This window comes from Chiloscyllium punctatum, chromosome 3 (genome assembly GCF_047496795.1).
Source record: "Chiloscyllium punctatum isolate Juve2018m chromosome 3, sChiPun1.3, whole genome shotgun sequence".
NCBI classification, from domain to species: domain Eukaryota; kingdom Metazoa; phylum Chordata; class Chondrichthyes; order Orectolobiformes; family Hemiscylliidae; genus Chiloscyllium; species Chiloscyllium punctatum.
The window spans coordinates 160,235,933-160,251,220 of NC_092741.1; the positions used below are offsets into that span (position 1 = coordinate 160,235,933).

Below are 15,288 nucleotides of genomic sequence, written 5' to 3' on the forward strand. Positions count from 1 at the left end.
GTTTGATTAGTGAGTTGAAGGTATGAGTAAGAAGCATCTCTGCTGATAAATTTTATTTAAGGTAAAGCTGTATTATTATTTAAGTGATTTATGCTATAAATAAATGATAACCGTGAACAATGATGTGTATGCTTCCAATCTTAATTTTCTATTACTTAGTGGTTTTTTTTACATTGATTATGTGGATCTCTTGATCAACCGAAATATTTGATCAAACAGTACATTCCTGGTCCCAAAGGTGCCAGTTAATAAAAAGTTTGTTGTAGTGGTATATTAACATAGATAGAGGATTGACTTAACTAGCAAAAGAAAAAAAGGAGCATTTTTAGGATGGTAATCTGTAATTAATAGAGTGCCAAAGGCATCAGTGCTGGATCCACAATTATTTATGATCTTTATTATTGACTTGGATCAGAAAAGTGAATATATTATAACCAGGATTGTGGATGGTACACAAATAGGTAGGGAAGTAAATAATGATGATGATGCACAGAGTCTACAGAGAGATATAAAAGTAAGTGAATGGGCAAAATCTCAGTAGATGGAATAGAGTATGGGAAGAAGAATAAAGGAGCTAAATATTATTTAAATAGAGGCAGATAGCAGGAAGCTACAATGAAGGAATCTGGAGTTCTTGTAGATGAATCACAAAAGGTTAGTGTCCAAGTTCAGTGTGTAATAGGGAAGGCAAATAGAATGTTAGCCTTTATTCCAAAGAACATAAAAATAGGGATGTTTTGCTGAAACTGTACAAGGTGATAGATCATATCTAGAATGCTGTAACCAATTTTACTCCCTTTGTCCAACAAAAGATTTGCTGACGTTGGAGACAATTCCGAGAAGGTTCATTATGTTGATCTCATGTGTATAAATAAAAACCGAAAGAACTATGAATGCTGTAAATCAGAAACAAAAGCACAAATTGCTGAAAAAGATGAGCAGTTCTGACAGCATCTGTGAAGAGAAGTCAGAGTCAACATTTTGGGTCTGATGACCCTTCCTCAGAACTGATGGTAGCGAGGAAAATGTCAGTTTTTATTCAGAAGATAAGATGGGTGGATGCAGTAGTGTAAGGAATAAATGAGAGATGGGGATAGAGCCCAAAGAGAGATAAAAACAGTTGGACAGGCAAAGAAGTGGATCTGATTGGGAGGATGAATTGCTGTTAAAGAAGATTGTCAGTGACTAACAATAGATAATCCATTTGCACGTCCATCCCCCACCAGGATGGTCTCAGGGCTCCCACTTCCTCCTGGAGCAATGGCCTGAAATGTCCCCTTCCACCAGCACCTTCCTCCCCTTGGCTGAGCTCGTTCTCTCCCTCAACTGCTTCTCTTTTAACTCCTCTCATTTTCTTCAGGTCAGAGGGGTGGCCATGGGTACCAGCATGGGCCCCAGTTTATGCCTGTCTCTTTGTGGGGTAAGTATGATTCATCGATTTTGCTTTCAATTTCCACCCTGCCCTCACTGGTCTACCTCTGACTCCTCCGTTCCCTTCCTTGACATCTCTGTTTCCATTTTTGGGGATAAACTGGCCATTATATCCACTATAAACTCAGTGACTCCCACAGCTACCTGGAATATAAATCCTCACACCCTGCTTCCTGAAAGACTCGTTTCCATTCTCACAGTTCCACTGTCTGCATCACACATGTTCTGATGAGGCCAACATCAGCAAGGGAACCTTTGAAATGTCCACCTTCCTCAACTGAGGGTTCCCTAGCACCATTTCAGTAGGACCCTCAACAGGGTCCAACCTATCTCCTTCAGTCCTCACTCTCTCTCTTCCTCCCACAACAGTGATAGGGGTTGCCTTGTCCTTATCAACCATCCTACCAGCATCCACATCCAGAAGATCATTAGCCGCCATTTCTGCCACCTCCAGTGAGATGCCACCATCACACACAAATTCCCCTCCTCTCCCTTTTACTGGCACCGTTCCCTCTTTCTTCACTCCCAACACACCTCCACAGACCAAAGGTACTTTTCCCTGCCACCATTGAAGGTGTAACACCTGTCCATTTACCTCCTCCCTCCTCAATATTCAAGGGACCAAACACACCTTCCAGGTGAAGCAGCACTTTACCTGCACTTGTCACAATCTAGCCTACTGCATTTGCTGCTCAGAATGTGGTCTCCTCTACATTGAGGATATGAAGTGTAGACAGGGTCATCTATGTTCTGTCTGCAAAAAAGGCCCTGAGCTTCCAGTTGCCTGCCACTTTAATACCCCATCATGTTCCCTGGCCAACATTTCTGTCTCAGGCTTGCTGCAGTGTTTCAGTGAAGCTCAACACAAACTGGAAGAACAATATCTCACTTTCCACCTGCAGTGCTCCAGATTCAATATTGAGTTCAATGATTTTGGGGACTGAACTCTCCCATGTCCTGGTTCCCTACCTCTTACACCAGGCATTATCACATAGTCTGCCATTACACATTGCCTATTGATAGTCATTAACAGTCTCCATTAACAGTTATTCACCCTCCTGGACAGATCGTTATCCACTCCTTTGTCTGTCCAATTGTTCTTCTCTCTCTTTGGGCTCTATCCCCACTTTATGCCTTAACCCCTCCCCCCACCCTATATTCTGCATATACACCAATGTTTTCCTCGCTACCATCAGTTCTGAGGAAGGGTCAGTGGAGCCGAACTGTTCACTCTTCATGGATGTTGCCAGATCTGCTGAGCTTTTCCAGCAATTGCTGATTTTGTAGAAATATTTTCTTCAAACATTAAGATAGAAGCAAAGAGGAAGGACACCTCTCAGAACTGTCGAGGCTGGATAGTTAAGAACATTCAAGGTTGAGATAGATTTTTAAGCAGTAAGGGAATAGAGGGTTATGGGAAAATGTCAGGAAGATGGAATTGTGTATGATAAGATCTTCCACGATCTCATTGAACGATGGACTCATTCGGGTGAATGGTCTACTTCTGCTCCTACAGCATTGTGGTGCTTCCAAACTGGGTGCTAGATTTTTGTTTATTCATTCATTGAATGTGGGCATCAACCACAGTGCTGTGTGTCTGCAGTCATATGTAGGCCCAACCAGGTGAGAGTGGCAGTTTCCTTCCCTACTCATGGTCACTGTTAGACCCTTAATTCCAGTTTCTTTGTTGAATTGAAATTCTACCATCTTCCACCTGGATTTGAACCAGGCCCCCAGCTACATGAGCTGAGTTTCTGGATTAATAGTCCAGTGATAATACCACTAGGCCATTGCTTCCCAACAGGTTCTTGTGTACTTTATTTCCAGACACCCATTATTCTTATAAGCCTTTGGTGAAACAAGTAGTCTATCCAACCTTTCCTCATAAAACCACCTGCTTATTCTAGATATCAATCTCATACCCCTTCTCTGAAATGCCTTTGGAATAATAGCATCTTTTCTTAAATAAGGAGACCAAAACTGCATGCAGTATTTGAGATGCGTTCTCAGCAATGCCCTGTGTAACTGAACCGTAAAACCCTTACTTTTATGTTTAGTTCTCTTGTCATAAGAAAACTAATGGAGTGCTATTCTTAAATTAAGCACAGTACATCTACAGGCTTCCTTTTAACCTCCATGCATGTTACTCCTTTAAAGAGCTCCAATAAGTTGGTTAAGACTTGATTTTCCCTTTTACAAAAGCAAGCTAATGTTTCCTGATTACCTCAAGTTTTTCAAAGTGCCTCCACCTTCCATATAATAAATATCTATGCAAACCTGCCATCGGCTAGCTAACTGGCCGATCATTTCTTATTTGTTATCTTCTGTCCCTTTTGGAATTGAGGAGTTGTATTTGCTGCCTTCTGGTTTTTGGAACCTTTCCAGAGTCTATGAAATTTGGAAACTTAACACCATTTCACCTGTTACCCCATTAACAACCTATTTTAAAACCCTAGGATGAAGTCCATCAGGACCTGAGGACTTGTCAGTTTACAGTTCCATCACTTTATTCAGTACTGTTGGTGTAATGATTATACCTTCACTAAGTTACCTCAACCAAACAAATTTTACATCCTGTTGTTCTGATCAGAGGTTATCTACTATTAATGTACTAATTCTGTCCCTTTATTATCAGCACCACCACCTACCTCATTTACCTTTATACCTATCCCCTCTAAAAGTCAAATATCCTTTAATATTAATTGTCCAGTTTTGGTCACCCAGTCGCTACTTCCACTTTCCTTTGCCAGCTTTTGGTTTTATTCTGTCTGAATTCCTTTCTAGGTTATCATCCCACCAGCAAACTAGTTTAAATCCTCCCCAGCAGTTCTGGCCAATTAAGGTGCAGGATATTAGTCCCAGTCCTACTAGGAGCAACCCATCAATCTTGTATGGGTCATGTCTGTTTCAGAACATCTGAAGTTGTCTAGCAAGTCAGTCAGTAGGACTAACCATCGTGCTGCCCCGTATTTTTATATAAAAGGTGATCAACTCTGACATTTTATAATATACTCATGAGGTGTAGGTATTGTTGGACTCAACCAGATTAGTAGTGGTGCTGTCAAGCCACTCTTGGTAATAATGTTCAACATTGAGGAGTTCTGACTCATCAGCTGAGAAGGGGTTAAGTGGTTCATAGTAAAACAGGAGGTTTCCTTGCCCATGTTTGAGCTGATGCCATGAGACTTCTTGGGGTTCACAGTATTGAGACACCAACGCGACTCATGTTTCTGTACTGCTACCTCTGTGGGTCTGTGGTGCATCAGGAATGGTGATGTTGTCTGGGACATTTGTTGTGAAGTATGATTCTCTGAGTAGGATTATGCCAGGTTACTGCCTAACTGGTATATGAGACTGCTCTGCCAATTTTGACACTAGCATCCAGAAATAAGCAAGGAGCATTTATCAGGGTTGACAGGGTTGGTATTCCAGAGCTATATCCATCCAAATCCTTCCTATTCATATCCCCACCCAAATGCCTCTTAAATATTGCCATTGTACCAGCCTCCACCACATCCTCACATACCACCTTGTGTGTGAAAAAGTTGCCCCTTAGGTCTCTTTTATATCTTTCCCCTCTCACCCTAAACCTATGCCCTCTCGTTATGAACTCCCCCCACCTCAGGGAAAAGACTTTATCTATTTATCCTATCTATGCCTTTCATGATTTTGTAAACCTCTATAAGGTCACCCCTCGGCCTCTGATGCTCTAGGGAAAACAGCCTGTTCAGCCTCTCCCTATAGCTCAAATCCTCCAACCCTGGCAACATCCTTGTAAATCTTTTCAACGAACCACACATGAATACTCAGTGGTGTAAGATATTTAATGACCTACCTATTTAGGTCAAGATGTTTAAAGGAACCACAACTACAATGTTTATATCTCTGATTGTAACAGTTGGAGTCGATTTTAATACTGCTGAAGATCTGAATAAGTTAAGTCTGGCATTGATACTATGCTTGTGGTATGGGTTTCACAGTTTTTTTGTGTTACAGTAACTGAGGCCATCCAAAATAATATATGTCATAATGTGAAGACCCTTTAAATGTCTTTGAAGGGATTTGTAATTGAAATGTCTCTGAATTTCTGTGGAACCATACCCTATTGAAGAACACACTTTTATTCCAGTTTATGTGCATGAGAATCTACAATAAATATATTGTTAAAGCCCAATTGACAAAACACTAATACTGAGTAATGTAAAGGGCATTTGTGTCAGTTGATGCTATTATGAATGGCCAATTGAATGACAAATATATTTTCCTTAATATTGCAAATTCAATTTTGAAAAGCTTATGACTTGTGTTTTCTGAATTCTTGCTTCCTGTTGTGTTCAATGATTTTTTTTTTAGTGCTTTAGTATGGCAGGCAATTTGTCTGGATGCCTATGGACATTTTAATCTTTTGTAATTACTGTCAGAATTTTCACTAATAGGGTATAGAGGATTATTTCCCACCCAATGCTAATTGTAATGCTGACTTCCCACCACTTAGAGCACAGTAGTTTAATAATACAAACCATTTGGTGGCTTTTTCTAGTTCAGAGATTCTGTCATGTTTAGAAAGCCAACTTCTTTCTTTCTACACAGATAGCATATTGCTTTGCTATAGTCAGCCACTGGGGAGTTAATCCAATTATTAGACTTTCTTTGTATTATATTATGAGTCAAGATTCCCATGTTTAAAGAAAGTGAAATGGAGATTTGGCTTTCATGTCATTTCAGATCTGGCGAATATAAAGAAAGAGAAATCATTCCGAATGCATGTGTAATAATGACCCTTTAATGCTTCCCGTAATGCGATCAAGCAATCTAACTGTTTTATTTATTCATTCATGGGATGAGGACAGCACTGGCTGGCTCAGCATTTATTGCCCATCCTTAATTACCTAGAGGGCAGTTAAGAGTCAACCACATTCTGTGGGTCTGGAGTCACGTGTAGGCCAGACCGAGTAAGGATGGCAGCTTCCTTCCCTAAAGGACATTAGTGAACCAGGTGGGTTTTTCCAACAATGGACAATGGATTCACAATCATCATTGGACTCTTAATCTCACATTTTACTGAGTTCAAATTACACAATCTGCCATTGTGGGGTTTGAACCCAGGTTCCCAGAACATTACTGGGTCTTTTGATTAACAGTCTAGCAATAATACCACTAGGCCTTTCAGTATAAAGGTCAAACAGTTCCTTGTGTATCTCTGGAATTCCCATCAATTGCTGATATATCAAAAATCTGACAATTTTCAAGTGATCCTGAATGCCTGGTAATTCTTGAAATGGAGATCAGTTTAATTTTGATAGGATTGGAGATCCACCAAGGAGGCAAAGTTGTTAAACAGTGTGAGTGTTTTTGACTGAAAGAGATAATGCAATCTCAATGGTTTATTGCATTAATTGACACAACTAATATCTTACAGAACTTCTCACTTCATGAGTTTGTGCTTTAACTATTAGGCTGGAATTTGCTAAAGAAGTAATAATGTGAGTGATGTGATACCTTCAATAATGTAAATTGTCCAGCAGGTTGGGTGAGAAAGAGATGATTTGTGAATAGAATACAATTTTGCCAGTTAAATTGCTCAAAATTAAGCAGTTTATTTGAGAGCATAGAAATTTTATTCTCTCCTGGGATGTTGCAGCAACTTCTCATTTTGAGTTGAATTTACCTGCCTAATTTCATGCCACCTTTGCTCACTAAGAATTGTGTGCATGTTCCTTCTTTGTGATTAGAAATGATAGTTCCATTGAAGAGGCTTCTTTCAGTTTGGTAATGATATTTCAGAGAAGTATTCCACATTACCAACCATGACTATAATACTGTATTTATTTCCTCCTGTTTGCAGTTCTGGAACCCACAGTGGCAGCTGTTCACCATCCCCAGACTCGTATTCACTTTACTGTTACCCATGCACATGGGGAGACTGCAAGGCTACAGATTCTTCCAACCGTCCAATATCAGGGAATATTTTAACAAATATCCAGAATGTACAAACCTCCTGGTCAAATCCATGGGCATATTCAGACAATGTTCAAAGCACGACCAGTGGGCGATCTATATCCCAATTATCAGGAGATGCTGTTCACAAAAGTTACTACAGTTGTCCTCGACTGAAACCTCCAAGTTCTCAAAAACGGTTTGCTCCTTTTGGAGCACTAAATCCTTTTTCTAATCCTAGTTACTCATCTAGTTCATCAGCAAGAAATTGGTTGGAATCTTCTGATCATAATAAGTCTCCAACCACTGCGTCAGAGCAATTTGATCCTTTTGATCCTACAGTCAGTCGTAGTACTTCTCCTGATCCAGGCTCCGTCAGTGTTTCTGGAGAGCTAAGGTACAAGCAGGAATTTAGAAACTGTGTACAGGATTCATTATATAAACAGAATGAAAGCATATCTTGTCCTGTCCCATCATCCCGGCCACCAAAAGTCTGTGATTCGGACAACAACATCATCATAAGAAGTACAGCTTCTCTTTCTCCTACTATTGTGAGAGGTGCTGAAGGTGGAGTCACAAGGGTCTATCTCACACAAGGAGTTATAGAGGTTCCTCCAGTGTCATCAAGAAGTACTACAGATATACCAGTTTCTGTCTCTTCATCTAATACCCCAAGTGTGCCCAAATTAAATGATAGTGTTTTATACTGGTACCCACCATCTGATCTATCTACTCTTTCTGTGGAGGAAGTTTCCAAATGCCTACGGTTCATAGGCCTTTCAGAAGATGTGTTAACGTTCTTTGTTCGTGAGCGAATTGATGGAAACATTTTTGTTCAGTTGACTGAGGAAATCCTATCTGATGATTTTAAACTGACAAAGTTGCAAGTCAAAAAGATCATGCAATTTATTAAAGGATGGAGACCGAAGATTTAACCTGATACTATTTTTAGTCAAGTCAATTAAGGGGTAGCTTTAATTCATTGAACATTATGGTAATTTGTGTGGTTTTCTTTAAAAAAAACACCTCCAGATGTTTAACATGTCTCAGATCTTCTTTTGCCATAGAAAATAACAGGAATGTAGATTGGTATGAAGGAGAGCTGTTATCAACTTGTTATTTCCATTGTTGATAACATTGCATGCTTTAAAATTGCTATATTTCTTTTCCCGTTATAGAAAAATTTAAATGCACAATAGATTGAATTATTTTAGAGATAAATGTGAGTTAAAGAGTTAAATTATTTTTGAATTGCTGTTGATGCCTTATTGGAGTAGAATAGTCTTCAGGTTATGCCAGCATAATGGTTCTTAGTCAAATTCAGTACATTTTCATTAATGTTTAATGTGCTACAAAAGTGGAAACTGAAATGCAAATTTCATTTTCAGTAGATAACTGCTACTGTTACCAAGGTGAACTAGATTATTGATAGCTAAACTCTTCTATTAATAAAACTGTGGAACTCCAATTTTAAATACATTTTATTACCCATACTGTTTTCCTGTACTTGCAGATTCCACCAAACAAAAATAGCAAACACAAGAAAATGATCAAAGTAAAATAATTCTTGTGCAGCATGTGGTTATTGTGACAGCTAGAAGAAAATTTTAAGTACACATCTGGGAGCAAATATACAGTTGGCCTTTTCCATAGTACATTGAATATACCTATAATTTAGCACATTGTTTTAGCCAGTAATTTGATCTAAAAATGTACTGTACTAATCACTACTGTCTTAAAAAACTGTTAGTCTATTATTTGTAGAAGACAACTCTACATTATGCAGTTTAATGGCTGTGGTTTTTCCAACTACTTTTTGGAAAATTTCTGTGTATGTATATTTATGAACAAGCATCTCTTCTCAGTACAGATGCTCATGTTGATATAATTTTCTTTTTTAACATTGAATGTTGATAATACTATAATTGTACTGAAATGCCTAAATTTATGCATAATTTAATCTAAACAAATCAATAGAGAATAGAACACAAATAAGAAAAAGCATCAATGTATGATTTTAGCATTTTTTGTTTAAACCTCTCTATTTGCATGGGATAGGCTTTGCTTTTCTCATAGAAGTACATGTGATTGGAAACATTTCTCTTCAATCAGTGTTAGCAATCTTGCAATCTCCAATTTCATTGTAGTTCACTTACTGAGAAGGTAGTGTCATTATAGCTTGTGGTAATGGCCACAGATTAATATAATAGTTAATATTTTCTGCACAACTAGCTGTGCTTTCTGCTGCTCCAGAAGTAAACCAGTTTTAGATATAGAGCACAGCAGGTTAGGCAGCATCCAAGGAGCAGGAGAATCGATGATTCCTGAAGAAGGGCTTATGCCCGAAACATCGATTCTCCTGCTCCTTGGATGCTGCCTGACCTGCTGCGCTTTTCCAGCAACACATTTTTCAGCTCTGATCTCCAGCATCTGCAGTCCTCACTTTCTCCCAGTTGCAGATATAGCCAAAATATCAGTACAAAAGCCTATTGTTCTGGTATTGAACGACCAAGCTAGAAGCTATGGTTGGCATGCCGTCTCACTATGGCCAATTATTAAACTAAATTCAACTTATTTTAAACTTTATGTCATCAAAAAAGTAACCATTAAAAGTGCTGGCATATCGTTTTCGCAATTGGTTCACTAATGTTCATGAGAATGGGGCACCTATCACCATGAGCAGTTCAATTTGATGCTAGTCAGGTGTGATTGCTTAAGAGTCCAGATCATTCTTGAAACATGGGTGAAGTGCCAGGTCTCTGCAGGTTATGCAACTACCGACTCCTGGAGCATGTAACTTCAGTGGCTGGGAAGTATTCTACAATTACCAGAAAAATAGTTAAAAACAGCCATATAAATTGGAGTCCTTTGTTTTGAAGAGTTTGAAAATGGAGGACAGGCATCAGCAGCTATTTCTTAAAAAAAACAGGAACATGGAATAGCAACAGTTTGAAAAGGGAACAAAGGCATTGAGCATCTGATTGTGAAATCAATGTATCATACAGAGGGATGGGAATAGGTTAAAGGTAAATATTTCATGTATCTATGACAACCATCTGGAGTACTGTATAAAATTTTGGTCTCATTATTTAAGAAAGGATATAAAAGCAGTTCAAAGATGTTTCACTTGACATGGCATTGAGGGATCACCTCATGATTTCAAGATGGACCTGAATCTATTGGGGTCTTGACAACAAGAGATGATCTTATTAAAACATACAAGATCCTGAAAGGACTTAACAGGGTGAATGCTGAAAGGATTTCACAACAGACTAGAACAAGGGGACTCTTCGCCCACCTCCAACACACTGCATCCACCTGGACACCCCGCGCTGGCCTATTACCTGCCCTCGACCTCTTCATTTCCAACTGCCGCCGGGACATTAACCGTCTCAACCTGTCGTCCCCCCTCCCCCACTCCAACCTCTCACCCTCACAACGCGCAGCCCTCCAATCCCTCTGCTCAAATCCCAACCTCACCATCAAGCCAGCGGATAAAGGGGGCGCAGTGGTAGTCTGGCGCACTGACCTCTACACCGCTGAAGCCAAACGCCAACTCGAGGACACCTCTTCCTACTGCTCCCTCGACCATGACCCCACCCCCCATCACCAAACCATCATCTCCCAGACCATACAGAACCTCATCACCTCAGGAGATCTCCCACCCACAGCTTCCAACCTCATAGTCCGGGAACCCCGCACTGCCTGGTTCTACCTCCTTCCCAAGATCCACAAGCCTGACCACCCTGGCCGACCCATTGTCTCAGCATGCTCCTGCCCCACTGAACTCATCTCTACCTACCTTGACACTGTCCTATCCCCCCTAGTCCAGGAACTCCCCACATACGTTCGAGACACCACCCACGCCCTCCACCTCCTCCAAGACTTCCGTTTCCCCGGCCCCCAACGCCTTATCTTCACCATGGATATCCAATCCCTCTACACCTCCATTCGCCATGACCAGGGCCTCCTAGCCCTCCATTTTTTCCTCTCCAGACGTCCCCAACAGTACCCTTCCACTGACACTCTCATTCGTTTGGCCTAACTGGTCCTCACCCTTAACAATTTCTCCTTTGAATCCTCCCACTTCCTCCAGACCAAAGGCGTAGCCATGGGCACACATATGGGCCCCAGCTATGCCTGTCTCTTTGTTGGCTATGTAGAACAGTTGATCTTCCGTAATTACACCGGCACCACTCCCCACCTCTTCCTCCGCTACATTGATGACTGCATTGGCGCCACCTCATGCTCCCGCGAGGAGGTTGAGCAATTCATCAACTTCACCAACACATTCCACCCTGACCTTAAATTTACCTGGACTATCTCTGACACCTCGCTCTCCTTCCTGGACCTCTCCATCTCCATTAGTGACAACCGACTTGACACTGACATTTTTTACAAACCCACTGACTCCCATAGCTACCTGGATTACACCTCTTCCCACCCTATCTCTTGCAAAAATGCCATCCCGTATTCCCAATTTCTCCGCCTCCGCCGTATCTGCTCCCAGGAGGACCAGCTCCACCATAGGACACACCAGATGGCCTCCTTCTTTAGAGATCACAATTTCCCTTCCCACATGGTTAAAGATGCCCTCCAACGCATCTCGTCCACATCCCGCACCTCCGCCCTCAGACCCCACCCCTCCAACCGTAACAAGGACAGAACGCCCCTGGTGCTCACCTTCCACCCTACAAACCTTCGCATCAACCAAATCATCCACCGACATTTCCGCCACCTCCAAAAAGACCCCACCACCAGGGATATCTTTCCCTCCCCACTCCTTTCCGCCTTCCGCAAAGACCGTTCCCTCCGTGACTACCTGGTCAGGTCCACACCCCCCTACGACCCACCCTCCCATTCTGGCACTTTCCCCTGCCACCGCAGGAACTGTAAAACCTGTGCCCACACCTCCTCCCTCACCTCTATCCAAGGCCCTAAAGGAGCCTTCCACATCCATCAAAGTTACACCTGCACATCCACCAATATCATTTATTGTATCCGTTGCTCCCGATGTGATCTCCTCTACATTGGGGAGACTGGGCGCCTCCTAGCAGAGCGCTTTAGGGAATATCTCCGAGACACCCGCACCAATCAACCAAACTGCCCCGTGGCCCAACATTTCAACTCCCCCTCCCACTCTGCCGAGGACATGGAGGTCCTGGGCCTCCTTCACCGCCGCTCCCTCACCACCAGACGCCTGGAGGAAGAACGCCTCATCTTCCGCATCGGAACACTTCAACCCCAGGGCATCAATGTGGACTTCAACAGCTTCCTCATTTCCCCTTCCCCCACCTCATCCTAGTTTCAAACTTCCAGCTCAGTTACTGTCTCCTTGACTTGTCCGACCTGCCTATCTTCTTTTCCACCTATCCACTCCACCCTCTCCTCCTTGACCTATCACCTTCATCTCCTCCCCCACTCACCCATTGTACTCTATGCTACTCTCTCCCCACCCCCACCCTCCTCTAGCTTATCTCTCCATGCTTCAGGCTCACTGCCTTTTTTCCTGATGAAGGGCTTTTGCCCGAAACGTCGATTTCGCTGCTCGTTGGATGCTGCCTGAACTGCTGTCCTCTTCCAGCACCACTAATCCAGTATTTGGTTTTCAGCATCTGCAGTCATTGTTTTTACCTTAAAAATAAGGAGTCTACTACTTACAATGGAGAAGTCATTATTTTTATTTGAGGGTGCAAGTCTCACATGTCTTTGGAACACTCTTCCCTAGAGGGTAATGGTGGTAATGGTTCCTATGAAGGAACAATTCAGTTAGTGCTACACACCTGTTTTTAAGCTTAGTGCTTCAAATGCTTCTTTTTCAGATTGTGATCCAATTTCCCTTTACCAGCCTCCACCACTCTCTCAGATTCTGCTTTCCAGATTTTTATCATTCTGTATAAAAATGATCTTCCTCATGTCACCGTTGATTTTTTTTGCCAAGTACCTTAATTGGTATCCCTTGTTTCTTGATCCTTTCATCACAGGGTCAGTTTCATCCTATTTATTCCAGGCACCCTATGATTTTGACAGCCTCTATCAAATCTCCTCAACCTTTTCTCCAAAGAAGGCAGTGCCAGCTTCTCCAATCTTTCTACATAATTGGCATTTTTCATTCCTGGAACCATTCTCGGAAATCCTTTCTGACTCTCTCTGATGCTTCCCAATCCTTTGTAAAGTCTGATGCCTGGTACTGGACATAGTAGAGCTGAAAATGTGTTGCTGGAAAAGCGCAGCAGGTCAGGCAGCATCCAAGGAACAGGAGAATCGATGTTTCGGGCATCAGCCCTTCTTCAGGAATGCCCAAAACGTCGATTCTCCTGTTCCTTGGATGCTGCAGACATGCTGCGCTTTTCCAGCAACACATTTTCAGCTCTGATCTCCAGCATCTGCAGTCCTCACTTTCTCCACTGGACATAGTACTCAAGTTGAAACCAAATCAGTGTTTAACTTGTGTGTCCTTCTTGTTAAAGCCCAGAATATCATATTTTTTATTAACCCATCCCTCAACCTGTCCTGCCACTTTCATTGGCTTATGCACTTATACTTTCCAGTCCTTCTGTTTCAACTGGTCCTCCAGAATCTTATCATTTGTTATAGGGCTGGATTTTATGGCAAAGAATTGGGTGCTCCCACATGTAATGAGACAAAACAAAATGATGTGATGAGGTAAAATTGCCAATCAGTCCTTCACAACAGTCTCAGATGTTACTGGGTGCCAAAATTGGAAGGTCTCCCCTAATTTTTGAAGCAACCACTTAAGTAAAATTTGAAAGTGCCAAAATTCCAAAAAAGGGTCATATTTGACTTGAAACATTAACTCTCTTTCACTTTCCAAAGATGAAGTCTGACCTGTTGAGTTTCTACAGCATTTTCTGTTTTTATTTCAGTTCGCCTGCATGGGACTTTGCTTTTAACCATATACCTGTATATAAAAAAAAGATGATAGGTATTAAGCAATGCAACAAGGACAGAGTGAAATATCTACCACTGGGAATGTGGCTGCATGTAGCAGCATATTCTGCTGCTGAAGCTCGTAACAACTGGGTATTTTTGGACTTATTGGTTAAATTTTTCAGCCTGCCATAGAGGGAAAAAAAGAGAATCCCTACAGTGTAGATAGAGGCCATGCTATCTCTGTAACCCTGTATTTCTCATGGCCAATCCAGCTAGCCTGCACAACCCTGGACACTATGGGCAACGTAGCATGTCCAATCCACCTAACCTGCACTGTTGGACTGTGGGAGGAAACTGGAACACCCAGAGGAAACACATGCGAACACAGGGAGAATGTACACACTCCACACAGACAATTATCCAAGGCTGGAATCAAACCTGGTGCTGTGAGGTAGCAATGTTAACCACTGAGCCATCATGCCATTCTTCCTGTGGAGGACTTGCTGTTCATGGCATATCCCCCCTCTGCCACAGGACATCTTAGCTTAGACACCAGTTTAGATGCAGATCTCTGTTTGTGCCATTAATTTACTTCTCGGCCTTTTGGCTAAGTTCAAGTGTAATTTGCCTACTTCCTGTGGAATAGCCATTAGTTGGCTAACTGTTGCTTGATTTCATTACTTAGAATCATAGACTCAGAGACTTACAGCACGGAAACAAGGATACATTGGAGGCATTGGAATTCCAATTGGAAATCTATCAACAAATACATTGACTTGGACCCCATTTACCATCCTCTGAGAAAAAGAACAGGAAATGACATCCCCACAGAAACTGGCATCACCACATGAAATGACACCACCAACCTAACAAAACCTAAACACTTAAATAGAAAGCGGGTCATTAACAACAGTGCTTCACCGGAAGCTCACTGCTAATGTTACCTAGTATGGTGACGAGATGTGAACCTTACAGCTCAGTGAGCAAACTTACATCCAGAACCTCAACCTGAGCTACAAATCTTCT

General features: G+C 41.8%; 1 protein-coding gene across 6 annotated transcripts in view; it reads left to right on the top strand.

Moving 5' to 3' along the window:
* gareml (GRB2 associated, regulator of MAPK1-like) overlaps window positions 1-9,342 on the top strand; it is a 264,605-nt gene extending 255,263 nt beyond the window's left edge. For all 6 annotated transcript variants that reach the window (XM_072563343.1, XM_072563353.1, XM_072563375.1 and 3 more), the window contains one exon: window positions 7,277-9,342. In XM_072563343.1, coding sequence (XP_072419444.1) covers window positions 7,277-8,303 — 1,027 coding nt within the window. In that variant the 3' untranslated portion in view covers window positions 8,304-9,342. The remainder of the gene's footprint in view (window positions 1-7,276) is intronic.
* The last annotated feature ends 5,946 nt before the right edge of the window (window positions 9,343-15,288 follow it).